The following is a 17578-nucleotide window of genomic DNA, read 5'->3' as shown; positions in this document are numbered from 1 at the left end:
GAACATTTATAGTCAGTTAAATTTTGGTTTTCTTTAAAGTGGTAGTTAATTTTCACAGATTTATTTATTTAATTTAGTGATTGTTTAAATAATCTATTAATATTATAAGTGAGTTCTAGGAAGAAATCAGGGCAATGCTGTATGTTGAGGAAAGACTGGGCTATAATTCATGGAGTTATGGAGGTTGTATCATCAGGAGCTTGTAATCATTCAGAATCATTATTTCCCTTGTATTTTTCACTTCTGAATGAAACGTGTCCGTCCACCCCAGGTGAAAACAGTTTTTTCCTGGTAATTTAAAAAAGGTAAGTTTTAAGTTACTCCATTGATCACTAGAATAAATTCGTTAGCCAGGGATAAGTCTGAGCTAATGTGGGTTTTTTTAATGAATAGAAATGTATTATGTGTCCTGGATATAGAATATATCTAATCCCCTTCAAAGAAAGATAATTTGATGCAAATAATCTTTGAGTCCTTAGGTATATAAATTTACTGAATGCTTCATAATGCATTTCTGCCATAATCTCTTTTCTCATTTCATACAAGTTCAGATACTTTGTATTTTATTTTTATTCTTTCTTAATTCTCTTCTAGTTGTTATAATTTCTAGCAAATTCTATTCTTCTGTGTTATCTGGCTTTTCCCTTCTGACAACATTTCCTGATCAAAACAGAAACTTTGTAATGCTTGAGACAAATCAAACTTCTGAACGTAAAGTGTCTAAAAAGAGGTTGTCATCTCTGAATAATTCATCAGACAAAACTCTCATGGCTGTCAGGAAACACTATAGCCTTCTTACCCCTGAATTCCTGAATATGGACATAATATGCTATTGATCTGTCAATGAAGAACGAACTTGAGACTTCAAGTATTTTGACTTTTGGGAGTTGATAGCTGATGAAGTGGGGTTTTTTGTGCCTATTTATATGCACAAAATTGTCTTCAGAATTATACTTTTAGAATGATATCTGTGGAGAAATACTTAGTGGTAGTGTCTAAGATACTTGCTGGAAGGCATTTAACAGTTTTATTAATTAAATCACAATAGAAACATGTGTAAGCATTTAGTTATAAAGACATACATCATGAAAAATATCAATAATGAGTAAAACACTGCATCTTGCAGTCTATTCACCAGTAAAGGGCATATGCAATGCTCAGGAAGAGAGACAGGTGGATAAGTCAGATTAGTTTGAAGATTAGGAACTGTAATGTGTTCCTCAAGCACAGCCAAAGAACTTTTTTTTTTTTTTTTTTTTTTTTTTGCAACTCTCTTAGTGGTGAATTCTGCAGCCACAGCTACAGTTGAGAAAGCATGGCCCAGCTCCAGCTCAGACGACAGAAAGCAGTTTTTGGGTGGTTGGAACCCGCTGTGATAAACTGTGAAAGCAAACAGTGACATAGGGCAACAGATGACCTGCGTTAGGAAGGTATTTATGTTGATATAAGACAACGTGTAACTACATTTTTGGCTGTAAAATGGTGTTAACAGCCAGACAGGTGCTACTGGAAAGTGAGAAAAACTTTTTTTTCAACATTCTGTAAAATTTACATTTGATGGGACAGTTCTGAAGAAAGCTCAGTTGGAAGCCATTGCAGGGATCTAGCTAATCTCCAGAGACACTCTTATATATTTATAATCAAGTTTCTTGGATAAAGAGAAGAAACTAGGAAGTCATGATATATTAATTTTTTAAAACTTTTATTAAAACTTTTTGGAATTGGATATTACGCTTCTAAACTAAAAGCTTCCAGTAATTAGGTTTTTATTCTTTCTCCCTCTCTTTCTTCTGTCCTCCTCTCTCTCTCTCTTCTGCTCTTGTTACAAGACAGTGACCTATTGCAGTCTGCTGGGCCCATAAGACTAGAGAAGTGTAAAATAACTCCATGAATTTACTCTAGGGAGGAAAAAAGATAACAATAATATATTTTTTTTTCCTGTGATGTTTCTGAGAAGATAACCAAAGGATTTCTTTAAATCAGTCTTTGTGTAGTGTTATGATTAACACCCAGTGATAACATGTCATTAAACTGCTTCCACTTATCATAAGTTTTAGAGTTACTTCAGTGTTTTAAATAAACATGACTCTTTGCATGATCATTCAAAACATACATGGTGTTTGATGTAATATAGAAATGAGGTTTGTTGGGACATTTTTTCTTGGGTGATGATTCATTGAGCAGTTAAAAAGAGAAAGCTAGAATGTTTCTAGCCTTGAGCAAATTTGTTTTGGAGCACAAACTCATCTCTGGTGCCATCCTGGTACATTTTTTTCCACAGACAAGAAAGCTGCCTGCAAAGAGAAAATTTTTGTTTTTGAAACTTGCAAGGACTTGATACAGGTCCCTTCAGGCCGAGTACGTATTATTCACAGACTGGTGGTCTCTGAGGGTCTCAGAGGTACGACCATTTGTCCTCTGAATGATTCAATCTAACATTTTGTTGAGAATGGATCTTTCCCTGTTCTGAGTACTGAAATGAGAGAAGAAAGTATCCATTCAAAACTGGGAGACTCATTTCCATCTGTCAGCATAACAAATGGCTTTGTTTACATGGCAAAACATTTGTTCCTATAACTAATACAGACTAATTGTTTTTTCATGAATTTTGAAACTGGGCAATCAATTTGACAGAAAGTCTGTTCTGAATTATGAAGTGTGAGGAAGGCTTGTTCAACAGTTGCATCCTTGATTAACCATGTACAAGTAATTATTGTAGTTCAAATGTGTTCTGAAGCTTCTCCTTTCTACCTTCTGTCCATTGTTTTATCTCTGAGGAGGTCCAACATGGGATTGTTTGCTTATGCACTTGTCTCTGAAGAGATTATTTTACAGAATATAAGCTTATTTAATGTTAAAATACTTTTCAGTATTTTCACACGGTTTGATGGAAGATGAAAATGGACAGGGCTTTTATTTAGAATTTGTATACCTACTCTGTACTTGAAAACCTAACTTGAATGCATTTTGAGCTTGCCTTCCATTTATTTTGTTATTTTGGTAGAAAACTGCAAACTAATGCTTAGGAGGGGAAATATTGAAGAGTTTTGTTCACATTATGTCTAATTTCTCATTTGCTAATTACTATTCTTCACTTGCAACATGGAATTAATTTATGATAGTGCTTGCTTTTGCAAAGATGAAAGATTATAACTTTTGTTTGAAATTAAATAGATTTACTACCTCAATTTGGGACTTGCATTGCAAGGTGCATAAGCAGTGTATTGTGGAGCTTTTATGCTTCTTTCATCATCAAAATGACAACTAGTATAAGCCTTTGGATGTATGGTTCTGGGAGCTACCTATGTTTTCAACTGTTTCTTAACCTTCAAATCTGTTCACCTCTGCAGAAAGCTTCCAAAAACTTTCAGTGCAAACAGATTTGAGATTTACAGGACAAAATGCAGTGGATGCTTGGGTTTGACTTGCAGAATTTATCTATAAATGTACATCATCATGTATTACAAGTAGAAGCTGATTTTTATGAAAAGACTTGCAAGTCAATGGGTCAAGTGTTGCATACATTTCGGCAGATAAAACTGATGTGTATGCAATTATAATGCAAACTTCCTTGAATATTGCTGAATATGAGCGTCAGTAAAGGCAGGGAAAAAATGCATGAGTAAGACAACAAAAAGAAATTTAAATTATCCATAGTGGCTTGTAATCTATAGAAATTCTTCCTGTGCCTACTGAAGTCTGAAAGATCGCATGTTACCTTGTTTGGAGATAGCGCTTACAGCTGCTTTCCAAGGTACATGAGGCTGAAGGGGATGAATGCTCTGCATTCCAGCCCTGCAACTACTGGACCTCTGGGATGACCACAATTTCTTTGCTCTTTTTCCTCCTCTCTTTTGCATGTTGAAATGACACATTTTGTAAAATATAGTTTTTCAATATGTGTATGTGTTTATATATATATTTAGATAAGCATATATTTTTATATCTCAGGATTTATATATATGTGTCTATACATATACATAGGTATATACGTGCATACATACATACATGTATGTGTATATATATGTATATGTCAGGAGCAGTCTGCCTCTTTTAAATGGACCAGCCTCACCTAAAATGACAACAGCTGAATGACATAGAAGGGTGGCAGCTGAGGCCTCTTGCAAGAATGACAGCCTGTTAATCTAGTTTGGCTTTTGTCCATGCAATGAATTTGTAGCTGTTTAATGCAGGTCATATTTCCTCCCCTACTCTCTGCTTTGCTTCTAACACACTAAAAGCTTTTTTGAAGGATTATATGTTAATAAACAGAACTACATGCTATGTTGTAGATCTCCTTGAAATAACTAATACCAATTTCTTTTGTATGCTTTTCAATGAAATGTTTTTCTCTTTGTGATGTCCAGATTCTCTTTTGTAATGTCCAGATTTGTTAAAAGTAAAGCACACTGTCACTCTGCTGGGGAAAAAAAATCAACTTACTAAAAAGGTTTCTGTCAAATACTTCTTTTCTTACATGTTTAATGTGCAGAGCTTGAAACCTTGTTTGGCCTACATGTTCCTTTCAACATATCACCACTAAATTGTGGAATTTGCATAAAGTGGAATACTTTGTGTTGTCCATAAATTACACTCCTGTTGTTTACTGAAATAAAGCTTTGGATGAGATATTGATGAAATTTTTACCAGCTAGACCACTTGAAAGAGTAAACACTGGTAACTGTCTTATCTCCTTTGATTTAGCTTGTTGGTTTTACTAGTGTTCCTCTCCCCTAGGAGCTACCCCTCATTTCCTAGAAAGATGAGACAGACTATTTGTGCCATGGTGCAAGGTTGCAGGCTGAGCAATGAGTGACTAGAACTAAGATACCACGAAACTGCCATACTGAGAAGAGTGACTGTGCCTTAGCTTATCCTTTTCTGGACTCAAACACTGTGCTAAACCTTTTTCTTCTTGGTAACGAGGACTACTGCTAGCTGTGATGCTCACCCAACCTTGTGGTGTGTTTCTTAGACAAGGATGAGTGTTCGAAGGACAATGGTGGCTGCCAGCACGAGTGCATCAACACGGTAGGAAGCTATGTTTGCCAGTGCCGAAATGGATTTGTGCTACATGAAAACAAACATGACTGCAAGGAGGGTAAGTAGTAAGGTATTTGAACGGTTGATTATACAACTGTCTTGCAGAAAGCTCTCTGCAGTTCTCCTTCCAAAGAAAAGAAAGAAAAAGATCTTGATAATGGGGGCTTAGACATTTGGGCTTAAACACTCCCCCACCTCCCCTTTCCCATTCCCTCTGTCCCCAGCATGTGTGTGGCTGAGTTTGAGGTCCACAGGAATGCAGTTTGGAAAACTTGGGATCATTGGCAGGGAGTGCTACTTTTAATAGTTCTGTGAAGTGTAGAACATTTAAAGCTGTGACAGAGTATTTATCGAATGCTGTATTAAACACAGGGATAGAGTTTCTGGAGAGAAGCCTGGTAAAGTTGTCATTTGCTCCTATCAGTAGCAGTTAGTTTCCTAGCAGTCAGGTTGAAACTGTGTCTGACCTTTTTGGGTTTATTTTAGGGGACATATTCAGACAATCAAAATTCCAGTCAAGTCCCTATGCATCTTTCTTCCTATTTGCTGTCTCAAGGTGTGGCTACCTCCAAGAAAACAGTAGACTTTGGAGCTTAAGTAGAGTTTAGATTATCTGCAAATGAACCTCAAGCGTGCAATATCATGTGAGCTACTGTAATTTCTCAGGGCTGTATTCTAGCATGGATTTAATTTGCAAGTAAAGATGTGCCCTTTGTGAATCACTTGCATTTTCACTGGTGTTGGAATGATCTTGCCTGCTCTAAAAGATTCTTGTTAAATAATTCTGTGATATTTATAAAACAATTTGAGATTGTTAAAAAAAAAAAACTAGTTTCTTTCTTGACTTCTTTAAGTTTTGGTTCTTTGTATTTATTCACAGAGATGCACTTCTAGTGATTCAGTTACTTTGTGAATGACTAAGCTGTTCTTGGTATATACTCACAGTTTAGTCTTAGCTGTTCTTTAGCTGTATATATGTCCCTAGAAACTGGTTTAGAAATCAAAATGATTGCTCTGTAGCTGCAGGCTGAAAATTAGCGAGAGGAGAGAAAAATAAATTCTTCAAGAAGTATCATTTGAAGTTGGAGTAGCAAGTTTTCTCATATGGATTTTCATACTTACTTGTATGTAGAATGGGGGGAATAGCAAAATATTCGATTAAATTTTAATACTTATGTGTATTCCTTTGTAACATTTTTCCAAAAAAAAAAGCCATCCATTATAAACAATAGTGTATGTTTCACAACAATCAATAAACAGGCATGCTGGGTTAATTGCTATAAAGTGTGTGCCAAAGGGGAAGAACATGATTGTGCACACTGAAGAGCGTGCTTGCTGTCTTCCTAGAGATCCTTTCCATTCAGTGGGTCCCCTGACAAAAAAAGAGTACTTTTCTGGCTGCCTCTGAATGCAGACCCCCAGACTAACTGATGCTATCACTGTTGGCACAGCTGAGTGTGAACAGAAGATCCATAGTCCCAACGGCATCATCACGAGTCCCAACTGGCCCGACAAGTATCCCAGCAGAAAGGAGTGCACGTGGGAAATCAGTGCCACCCCTGGGCAGAGGGTCAAATTGGTGAGTTTCTGCCTGCCCTTCCTTTTTCTCTTTTCTTCCACCAAACCTGCTTCTCAAATGACTACTCAATGATATGAAACTGTTACTAAACTTTACTATCGGTTTGCAGCCCAGATGTTAACTCTGTTAAAAACCTGCTGACTCCTGTCCATTCCTGGCCAACTGGGGCTACTCAATATCATAGAGCTGTGAACTGAAGTTTGTGGTGATTGTAAATATTCTGGACAGCAAAGGGCAAGAGGAATACTTTCCTCCTGTCAGACTTTACTATATCATTGTTGCAATTCATAAAATTTGCACAAAGTTTTGACAAATCTGGCAGAAGCCATTTATTCGAACTCCAATATATAGAATAAACAAAATTAGAAGTTATGAACAGTCCTCTCCGCACACCTTTTGCATTTCTGTTCTGTACTTTTCAAGGAGGAAAAGAAAATACAAAAAATGGACTTCTCTTCTAAAAGTGGCTCCAAATTTTAACATAAGTAGAAGAGTGGCCTAAGTACACTTAAGTGACCTTTGTGTCCAGCTGGCTGAGGACAGTGCTGGTGGCTGAAGACAGGCTAGCAGAGCTTAGGGAGCTTTGCAGATCTACTGAGGTTACGTAGCCTCTGTATGAAGCTGAAGGCACAGACCTGCCCAGGGGGCTTTTCTGCTTTGAACTCAGCCCCAGTGTTCCTTCAGCCAGAGTACTCAGGAGGCACCCACAACAAAAGCTGGCCTTACATATTTTAAGATCTGATAAATTGATTTAACAAATGTTTTGAAGCAAATAAGCTTAAGAAGAGAGATGTCTCTGCTTCAGAGAGGTAGAAGCAATAGCCAATATTGATGCAGGGATGAAAGGGATATTGTCATCTCATAACTGCTGACCTTAGCCAAAACCATAACCCCTGTTATTGGTGCTGATGTGGGACTGTGTATTGATCCCTGTTCACCAGAAGTAAAGTGGTTAAACTGTTCTGGGGGATGTGGGGGTGGTGAAAAATGAGTGGTGTGCATGCTCTGTCCATTCAAAGGGTGAAAAACAGTTTTTTGATTCAGGCGGCCTTCCTACTGCCACTTCTGAGCAAGCATTCTTCATCCTGGCTGAATAAACCAAAGCCAGCCAGGCATGGACATGGGCATGTTACTATAAAAGCTTTTTCAGTACTTTTAACCTCAGCAGGCAAAATTCCAGCATTCAGATTTCTTCAGTGAAATATCACATTGTCTGTTTTAAAAGAAAAGGTTTTTAAATTGGCCTTTGCCAATGAAATTGGAAAAATTAGACAGAATTTTACCAGACAGAATTTTCAAAAATACCTCCATGATTTAGAGTCTGAAATCCACTTTTCTGTGCAAGCCAGTAGGGTCAATCTACTAAATTCTGTGTGTATATCTTCGAATTCTGTCTAGTATAGCAAGATGCCATATCAATAATATTAATAATATTAATACCATACTTCCACTATGGATAAATATTTTTTTCTTGGACTTTCACACCATATTTAAATTTACTCCTCACAGTTTACTTAGTCAAATTGAAAAAGGAGAGAATTGATTTCTTCATGGTAACAAAACACACGAATTGTGAGGCTGTGCTTCATTTTGAGAGGGGTGTGTATACAGAAACTAATCTTTTTTTGTGATTGCTCTCACTCTTGATAGTCATTGAAAAGCCTCTTCCTGAAAAGGCTGAAGTTAAGCATTTGGTGTAATTAAGAAGCCTATGAAAAGTGCATATGCACTTCAGAATTTTTAAATGAAATGCGTAGATAAAGATGGCTTTGAAAATGTATGTAGCAGAGAGAGCGATTTTCATAAGCTAATCAGCCGGATGTTTATAAGAGACAGACTTAAGTGTCCCATTCAGGCAGCTATCCATAAGTGCCACCAACGTATCTACTCAGTTGAGTGCTATAGATAGAAAGGGCTGGATGTTCAGAAGCTATATGTAACATTTCTGAATACCATTCCCGCTAATGAGACAATCAAAATGAAGGCTGTAGTCATGGTGGGGTAGGTATTCAAAAGTATTTGTCCCAGGAAGATGGAGTGTGATTTAATTATACTACCAACTTTATTAAATCATCTGTGAACTCTGTTGGCAGCAACTATTCAGTTATGTTCAACTTTAGGGAAAGTTTGTGTCAGTTCTCCTCTTTCAAGCCTGCTCTGAGTCCACTGCTGGGAACTGACTGCTTTTTAAAAAAAATGGAGATCGTCTCTGAGTGTTTTGAAATATCAGGCATTTTGAGCTTTTAAAAGACTTAAGATTAAGGTCTGCTTTTCCTTTAAAAAACAAATTCCTTTAATTCTCTTTGCAATTGCTAGAATGAATTGCTAGACTCACAAAAGATTTAGGACTTTTTTCTGTTTTTCTTTGTGGGACCCAATATAACATGTACTATCCCTCTGCAGGCTTAGAAGTCCCAGTGATAAGTCAAATACTGAAAATAATAGATATCTTTCTTACAGTTCATGGTGAGAAGTGCTTCCTAGAGAGTGATTTTTTTTTTTTTTTTAAACTGATGAGAAGTGAACAAAACTGATATAATTTCCTCTAAAAGAAAATGAAGTTCTGCAGGCTGCTCTTGGATCACATCTATTGCTCCCGTTGATTCCAAGTTGGCTTGACTCAATTCTATATTTAACTAACTCCCTTACAGTTAGTCTCTCAGCTTTCTGGGTTTTTTTTTTTAATCCATCAGATTTTATTTGGGTATAAATGACAACACGTACTTGGCACCATAAAAGTAGGATGGCTGACTACAATTTAAGAGCAGCAGGAGGGACTGCTGTACAGCTGTTTTCACTGCCTCTGCAGTTTCTATCCTTTAATATAAAATCCCAGACTTTCCTGTGAAATGAGCCTACATCCACTGCATCATGCACTCTTCACTTTTCACAAAACAAAAGCGTTATTCTGAATATTCTGGTTCTTTGGGCAAAAGACTTTGTGTTAGCTCTTTATATTTCTTTAGGTCAGCTGTTAATATAAATTACCGTCACATTTCACACTGGCTGGATTCCACAAGGGATTCGGTAGGTCAGATTTGCTTTGGTGTACAAGATAGAATGCATAATTATGATATTTGCTCAGGATTTGACAGTTCAGTTTTATTCCTTTTAATTATTGCTTCTTAATCCTGTAGTGTTTTTTTTTTTTTTTTCATAAACAGTCGACTATATGACTACTCATGGGAGCATTTATACTTAGTGTTTTTATGCTATTTTGTTGAACAAAACAGATTTTGAATTTCACCTTAAATTGTAGGTTATTTCTGAAAATTCACAAAGATGTATATGTATGTTGCCTTCTCAGTGTTTATGTGAGAGGAAATTAATGGATATCAAGCTTTAGGTTTCTTACTGAAATTTAGCCCTGGTCAAAAAGTCTTACCTGAAATCTCTTAGCTGTCCCCTTGAAATAAATTTTTAGATACCAGTCCAGTCTTGGAAGACACTCTTCCATATTTGAAAAGCAGGTATTAGTTGTATGTGTTTTAACAGTTTCTATAGGGTAAGGCATACACCTTTCAGAAATGCCTTCGGTTGGACACTCTGAGTTTGAGAAATCTAAATTCCGAAAGTTTTTAAAAGTAAGTTGGCCAGGCTCTGCTCCAAAGGACTTGCAATTTACAGTTTTTAATAGACCCAAGTTTCTCCTTACAAGCTGCCATGAGCACTGAGAGAGACTGAGAATCCCTAGGAGCTCAGAAACTAAGATAAACGTTTTGAAGTGTAGAAGAAACGTCACAGATTTGAAATGAAGTTTGTGAGCCCCAGTTTGTGTTCAAGCTATGGCAACAATTTGAATTTTCTTGGGAGAGCTGAGGACAGCAAAAGAGTCTGCTCAAGTTTTTTTAATAAACAATCAACATAATTTTATTATTTTTCACAATGGTTTGGCTAGCAAAAATGTGATCTTAGCATGAAGGGTGCAGCCTGAAATACTGTTAGTGTTGTAAAAATAAAAAATAGATCTCTAGATAATAGATTAGAAAATATAACTTTCAGGCATAACCATTCATGTGGAAAGGTCATTCTCAAAGGCTTTAGTTGCGGTGTGAGGTAAGTTTAAAAAAAAAAAGGGGGGGGGTGCATTATGTTTTGCAGATGTTTCAGTCAATCCTCAACTATCTGAGGAACCAATAATTTCTGGCTTTTTGCTATTTTGGATGTTCTGTGAAATTTGGAATAATCCTACAAACAGTGCAAAGTCAACAGAAAGGCCACTGTATTCTAGATTTAATATTCTTTTATGAATATTCATTGGCTATAAAGATTCTAATCCCTTTCTATATGAAGGATGATGCCCTCGAAGTTCACTGTCTTAATTGTTATTCCACTTTCTCAAAATCAGTATGTTATTCAAAGCTACAGGCTTGTAGGGGCAGTAATGTTAAATCTGTCATCTTAACTACATCTGCTTTGTATTCTGAAACATAGTAACAGTACATACGTACCATGTAAGTACAGTAAACACAGTACTGCATTGAGTCATTTTGCCTTTTTTCCCCCCCCAGACCTTCAATGAATTTGAGATAGAACAACATCAAGAATGTGCTTATGACCACTTGGAAGTGTTTGATGGTGAAAGTGAAAAATCACCAATTCTGGGACGCTTATGTGGCAATAAGATACCAGATCCTCTTACTGCTACTGGAAACAAAATGTTTCTCCGCTTTATTTCTGATGCTTCAGTTCAAAGAAAAGGCTTCCAAGCAACGCACTCTACAGGTCAGAAAATCAGGATGTGGTTTACTAATAACTTCCCCTTTGTTCTTTAGTGGAGGATATTCAGGCATTTTGTTTATAGGAATGGGATGAGTTAACAGATAAGACAATGTTACAACTAAATCTAATGAATCCTTAAGAACAGCAGGAAAAGTCTGAGATTGCGGGAAGTATTCTCTAATATTTTAGAAGTTTCTTTCTGCCCCGCCCCCGGCCCCTGGTAAGTGACTAAAAGATTTTGAAACAAAATCCGATTAAAAGAAGATACTGGCCTAGACAACCAAAGGGATATTTCTTAGGATTCATGCCATTAGTTTGTAAAAGATTCAATAGCTTTTCATTGTATTTGCAATGGCAATACTTCACTGGGGCATGTGATGCACCTTCATTACTTTCCTGTTCTAACTTAAACAAAAGTCTGGGTTCTGTGTAAACAGCTATTGCTTTCCTGTAGAGCTAAAAAGGAAAGACAAGCCAAAGAAGAATTAGAAAAACCAATACTGAAGACTTTCGTAGGACCTTAAGAATATAATCTCCTTCATATTTACCATTTAATTTTGTTCTTTGGCAGCAATCACTGAAATTGAAAATAGTGTTTTGCAATTGCATTAATAGATTACTTGGGACATTTTCATAGAGTGTACATTATTTCCCTGACGTTGCTTGGCTTACAGTGGCCCCTAGTGCTGAATTTCTGAACTTCCAGTGTCTGCTGTAAGATGAGGGGTTTCGGGGTTTTTTTTTTGTTTTCTTCTTCAGCCATAATGTCTGTTTTTACTTTCCAAAGTTCATTCTTATTCATCCAGTATTTGGCAATAAATATTAATGCAGAAAATATTTATAAATATCTGTGCTAGTAGATAAGGTTTACTGACAGGTAGCAGTTATTAATAGAAGATAGTAATCAAGGTGATTAGTCACTTTTAATATAATTTGATATTATCCAGAGTATTCGTCAAGTTGATGTGTAGTGCTCAGCTAACAAATCCTCATATATCAATGTTAGCATTTTCTCTTTTTTTTCCTTCTGCTTTGTTAAGAATAATTCTAAAACTTTATTAATTTAATTTCCCTTTCAGAGAAAGACAGTAGGCAACAGTATATGAACTATTCACTCGTCATGATCTGGGCCCGGAAAGTGAAAAGTTTAGCTACCTGTAATTCAATTTGTTTTTCTTATGGAAAATCCTCTTTTACAAGCATGCCATTGTTTGCCTTCCCTACCACAGTAGCTCCTTCCCTTAGATGGAAAATTAGATAGAAATGGTAATAATTACTCATTTTTAAATTACCTCGGGGTAAATAGTTAAAGGTCAGAACTCTTGTTAGAAACAGGTGTTGTAAAACTACTGTCTCGTTTATTCTTCTCACTTTCAATTTGCAGAATTGGAGCAGTCACTATGTGAAAGAAGTTCAAATGTATACCCCTAACTTCTAAGGATTGCTAGTTATGTTATGACTTGCTGGAATTTCCTTCATATCTGCTGAGTTTTATGTGCCTTAACTGTAAAAACTTTCTTAGCATGCATAATAGTGCTTTTGTGAGAAAGTCTGAAGAATAAAATCTGCCCGGTTTTTAAGAATGTCGTAAAAATTATGAAGTTTGCCTCCTTAAGAGAGGACATTTATTTCTGTCAACTGCTGTTGCACAAACTTCTCACTAAGTTGAACAACGCATCACCAGCACGTGCTTTGAGGTAGCATTTGAATGAGAAACAACTCAGATCTTGCGGCCTTTTCCTGCAGTCTTCAGCCAAACACAGATGCTCCATGGGAGTTTTACCTCTGTGCTTTGGACACACATGTGAATGAATAGATATCTAACAAGTATATAGACAGTAGATTGTATTTCCTTATTTTATTTTTTCTAACAAATAATAATTGACGGTATGCAATGGAAGTAGGCAAGGTTGCACTCAATCCTGCATAGCTGTTGTTGTGGTTTAACCCCAGCCAGCAACTAAGCACCACGCAGCTGCTTCCCCCTCCCCCTCAACCCTCGTGGGTTGAGATAAGAACAGTTTAATAACTAAAATAAGATAAAATACACTACTAACTAAGAATAATAATATAATAATAATTGTAATGAAAAGGAATATAACAAAAAAAAAAAAAAAGAAATAACACCCAAGAAAAGACAAGTGATGCACAATGCAATGGGTCACCACCCGCTAACCAATGCCCAAGCAGCGATCCGCCCCTCCCGGCCAACTCCCCCCTGTTTATATACTGGGCATGACGTTCCATGGTATGGAATACCCCTTTGGCTGGTTCAGGTCAGCTGCCCCGGCTGTGCTCCCTCCCAGCTTCTTGCACACCTGCTTGCTGGCAGAGCATGGGAAACTGAAAAGTCCTTGGCTTAAGATAAGCGCTACTTAGCAACAACTAAAACATCAGAGTGTTATCAACATTATTCTCACACTAAATCCAAACCACAGCACTGTACCAGCTACTAAGAAGAAAATTAACTCTATCCCAGCTGAAACCAGGACAGCTGTGCAGACAGGCAGGGAGAGCTGAGGAAGCTGCTCGCTTCACTTCTGACCTGTTGGCAGAACTCACTCGGTAGAAGGACTTGTGTAATATAACAGCAGTGAAAGAGTAACCGGATGCTATGCCCAAGGGTGTCTGTGCTGCTGTATTCCTGGCATCTTCATGGTTTAATGGCCTCTTATTTTAGTAGATCCTGATGCTGATGTTGATTTCCCTTTTGTGACACTTTTTGGCTTGAAATACTATCCAAATTCCAGATTTCCGTTGAATATTTCAGAAAACAGGATAAAACTGTAGCAGCAGATGCAGTAAAGTTTCAAAAAATAGTTTGGATAGAAAGGCTTCCCTGGGTGGAGCAAAACTTATGAAATACTGGTTTTAAAGTGCAACACAGTTTTGGAAAGCGATTATGTTATATTTTCCCCTCTCAGAAAAGGCATAACCCATCCAGAAGAAATTTATAAAAATGCTCCTGACAAAACATGAAACATCATTGCTCAGGGAGTGATTTGGTTGCCCTAACACAGGCATCTAGTTCCCTTTTGGATGGCCTCATTTATGGTTCCTGGCCTCCAGCCGCTGCTGCAGGAGTTTGCAGGTCTGCTGTAGGTCCTGTTCCTATCTGTCAACCCTGGGAGGATGTCTCTGACGAATTTGGACATCTCAAATGTCACTCTCAGTTTAGGATCCTGTGTCACTTCCAAAATCACTGTAATAATTCAGTATGGCAACATTGAATCAAATTTATAATCTTGTTTCACTAGTTCAGGTAGTGTGGGTTTAAGCTTTTCCCATCTGTCCAGCTTGTTAAACAGTCAAGAGACTCCTGCTTGATTTGCTCTTATGTTTGTAAGAAGTCTAAAAGCCCCTAGAAAGGTCAGGAAACAAGAGACGGTTTTTGTTCCTTAGCTGATCTAGAAAAAAGTCTTTCACCTAGAGTTGTCAGATCAACAGCATTTTACAAGTCGGACATATTTCTTTACAGTCAGACGTGTACATCATACCTACAGCAGAGCAGACAAACCTGCGCAATAGAGAGCATGATGGGCGGTGCAGCGAGGTTAGTTCTGGTATCAAGGCGAAGCAAGCGGTGCTGCGTGGCACTGCTCTGTTCTGTGCAGACCCATCACAGCCTGTCCCAGACGTCCTAATGCAGCGCCGCATTGTGCAGGCTGGATGTAGGCTTTCGAAACTACAACTTAGTCCTTAAGAAACTGAAAATTTGACTTGTAATTTCTAAAATCAATACTTTATCCTAAAATATAAGGCTATAACCCATGGGAGAAGGGCAGGGGAAAGGGAATTGCCATTTTCTGCAGTTGTTAGTACGGCTACACCTTTCCTTTAAGCCCCTGTCCACTGTAGCAAGCAGAGGGAGAAAATGCAGACAGTTCATTAAACATTTTCTCCTTAGCAGCTGTTCTGTGTCTGAAGCAGGGAGATGTTCTTAATGTTGGCAACAGTCCAGTCAAAAAAAAAAAAGGAAGTAAATGAAATCAAGAACAGGGAAAAAAAAGGGAAAAAAACCCAAGTATATTAGAATACCAATGAGAAATAACTGTTTGAACTATGTCATTTGACAAATTTTCTTTATCATGTGCTCCTATCTGTTCTTTAAAAGTAAAAAAAAAAAAATTGAAATTTCAGATTGAGCACCAGATCATGCATAAGGGATTACTCTACTTACATAATTTTTATTTCCTGTTTGGATTCCTTCATTTCCTTATTAAGAAAAAACACACATGTTTTTAAAAAATAAGGATTTGCTCATTACTGTCATTAATTCTCAGCTGAAATGTGACTTCTCACAATATAACGTTGCAATTGGTCATGTTTAGTGTGGGTGGAGTCCATGACACTGAAGTCAAATTCAAAGTATCTCTTCACCAAAGCTTAGAAATGTTTGAATCTTGCAATTTGTTTCAGGTCATTATAAAATGATCAATTTATAATATCTACATTTGATCAAAATGCAGATAGAATTATCTGTTCATTTATTTATAAAAACTGAATCTAAACTTGTGAATCTCAGGTTTAGGTTCAAGCTCATTTGCACTTGGTGTTTTTATGGGTGCTCTAAGGGATGGTTTGTCCTTGATGAGAAACCAAAACTGAATTATGCTGTTTTCATTGAAATCTTTGTACCTGTAAAGTAAAAAAGCCTCCACCCATCTCTTGGAAACATAATAAACAATACATTTTTTCTTTTAAGTACAGTTTTCCATCTGATGTTGGTTGCATTGTAATAGCACTTTTAATTGGCAAATGCATAACACCTATATATTTAAGTTACTGTAGAAGCTGAATTCACTGGCTATTTAGGACAGAATACTAGTTTTAATTATAGCTCCTGAAAATATTTAGAAAGGATAAAGTACTAGCCTCTGTGGTGTGTTGGTTTTGGTTTTTGGGGGTTTTTTTTGTGGTTTTTTGTTTTTTTTGTTCAGTGCATTTGCAGCAATTTCTATTCTCCAGCAAACTGGCTGAAGAACAGCTTATTTGACTATACAGTAAAGTTAGTTCATATTTAAAGTATGAACTTTTTGAGCCGTTATAAACAAGCTCTAAAGCCCCACATGCATTTTGCTACTGTGTACAAATAGAGATTTATACCGAAATAATGGCTTTGGCATAAGGCAAGGATCTCCTGCTCAAGACTTGCCTCAAGAGCAGGTTTTCAGCTACAAGACTTTCTCTGGTATTAGCAGCTTTCTCCCGGCCACGTTCTTTTGCAGAGAAAGACCTGTTCATGTCCATGAACTAGGCAGCAAACAAGCTAGCGAGCTTGGCAGTGGTGTTTAGTATTGAGCTGGCTCTCCAGGCACTGCATGATGATTAAAGCTGACATTCCTATGAAACACAAGACTTTTGCACTTGATCACTGATTACATGTGTGCTAGAGCTGATCCTCCCCTGCCACTTGCAAACAGTGTCATTAACCCATGTGGAAATGTTGTCACCACTGAAATGTGGATGCCCCACTTATAGCACTTGCCTTGCTGGCCACAGGCACCTCTCAAGTGCCTACCCAAAGAATGTCCTACCACTTGAACCACATTCCTTATGACTTTGGTGTTCCCTGTCTTTTTGTCTTGAAAATTATGAAATATGCTCAAGTCTCGGTAGGTATAAAACAGAATTTATATAGGAAAAACTCAGAATGATGGATTTGTATTCATACTGGGTAGTACTTCACTCTACACCTCGTTTGATTGACCTGCTTGTGGCATAAAAATGCACTCAGCCTGCATAAAGCTGGGCATCTATGAAAAGAAAATGCTAATTTTCACTGAATAAGCTTCTTAGTCCTTTTTTTTTTTTTTTCCTCCATTTAGAGTGTGGTGGTCGGCTGAAAGCTGAAACCAAGCCCAAAGATCTGTACTCGCATGCTCAGTTTGGTGATAACAACTATCCAGTTCAGGCGGACTGCGACTGGCTACTGGTGGCAGAGCGCGGCTATCGAGTTGAGTTAATGTTTCAGACTTTCGAGGTTGAAGAAGAGGCAGACTGTGGTTACGATTACGTGGAGCTCTTTGACGGTCATGATAAGACAGCTGTGAGACTTGGTCGATTTTGTGGATCTGGGGTAAGTAACCAGGTACTAAACTTTTTCTTTTTGTTTCCACAACAAAAAGAATGGCAGGGCAGAGGAAGGAAAGGGTCAAGAAGGGATGAGGTTCAGTTACTATACCTTTTAATGAAGATACTAGATTATCTGCTTCAGATTTTTTTTTTTTTTTT

The 17578-nt window shown here is 37.3% G+C and overlaps 1 protein-coding gene across 1 annotated transcript in view; it reads left to right on the top strand.

The window, feature by feature from the left end:
- The window catches only part of TLL1 (tolloid like 1), a 139388-nt gene that overhangs the window by 119732 nt on the left and 2078 nt on the right, over positions 1-17578 (top strand). The window contains exons 17-20 of the mRNA XM_050895765.1: positions 4976-5101; positions 6495-6622; positions 11134-11347; positions 17173-17423. Of these exons, the coding sequence (XP_050751722.1) occupies positions 4976-5101; positions 6495-6622; positions 11134-11347; positions 17173-17423 (719 nt within the window). The remainder of the gene's footprint in view (positions 1-4975; positions 5102-6494; positions 6623-11133; positions 11348-17172; positions 17424-17578) is intronic.

This window comes from Gymnogyps californianus, chromosome 4 (assembly GCF_018139145.2).
Source record: "Gymnogyps californianus isolate 813 chromosome 4, ASM1813914v2, whole genome shotgun sequence".
Taxonomy (NCBI): Eukaryota; Metazoa; Chordata; class Aves; order Accipitriformes; family Cathartidae; genus Gymnogyps; species Gymnogyps californianus.
This window is presented reverse-complemented; position numbering and strand designations above follow the sequence as displayed.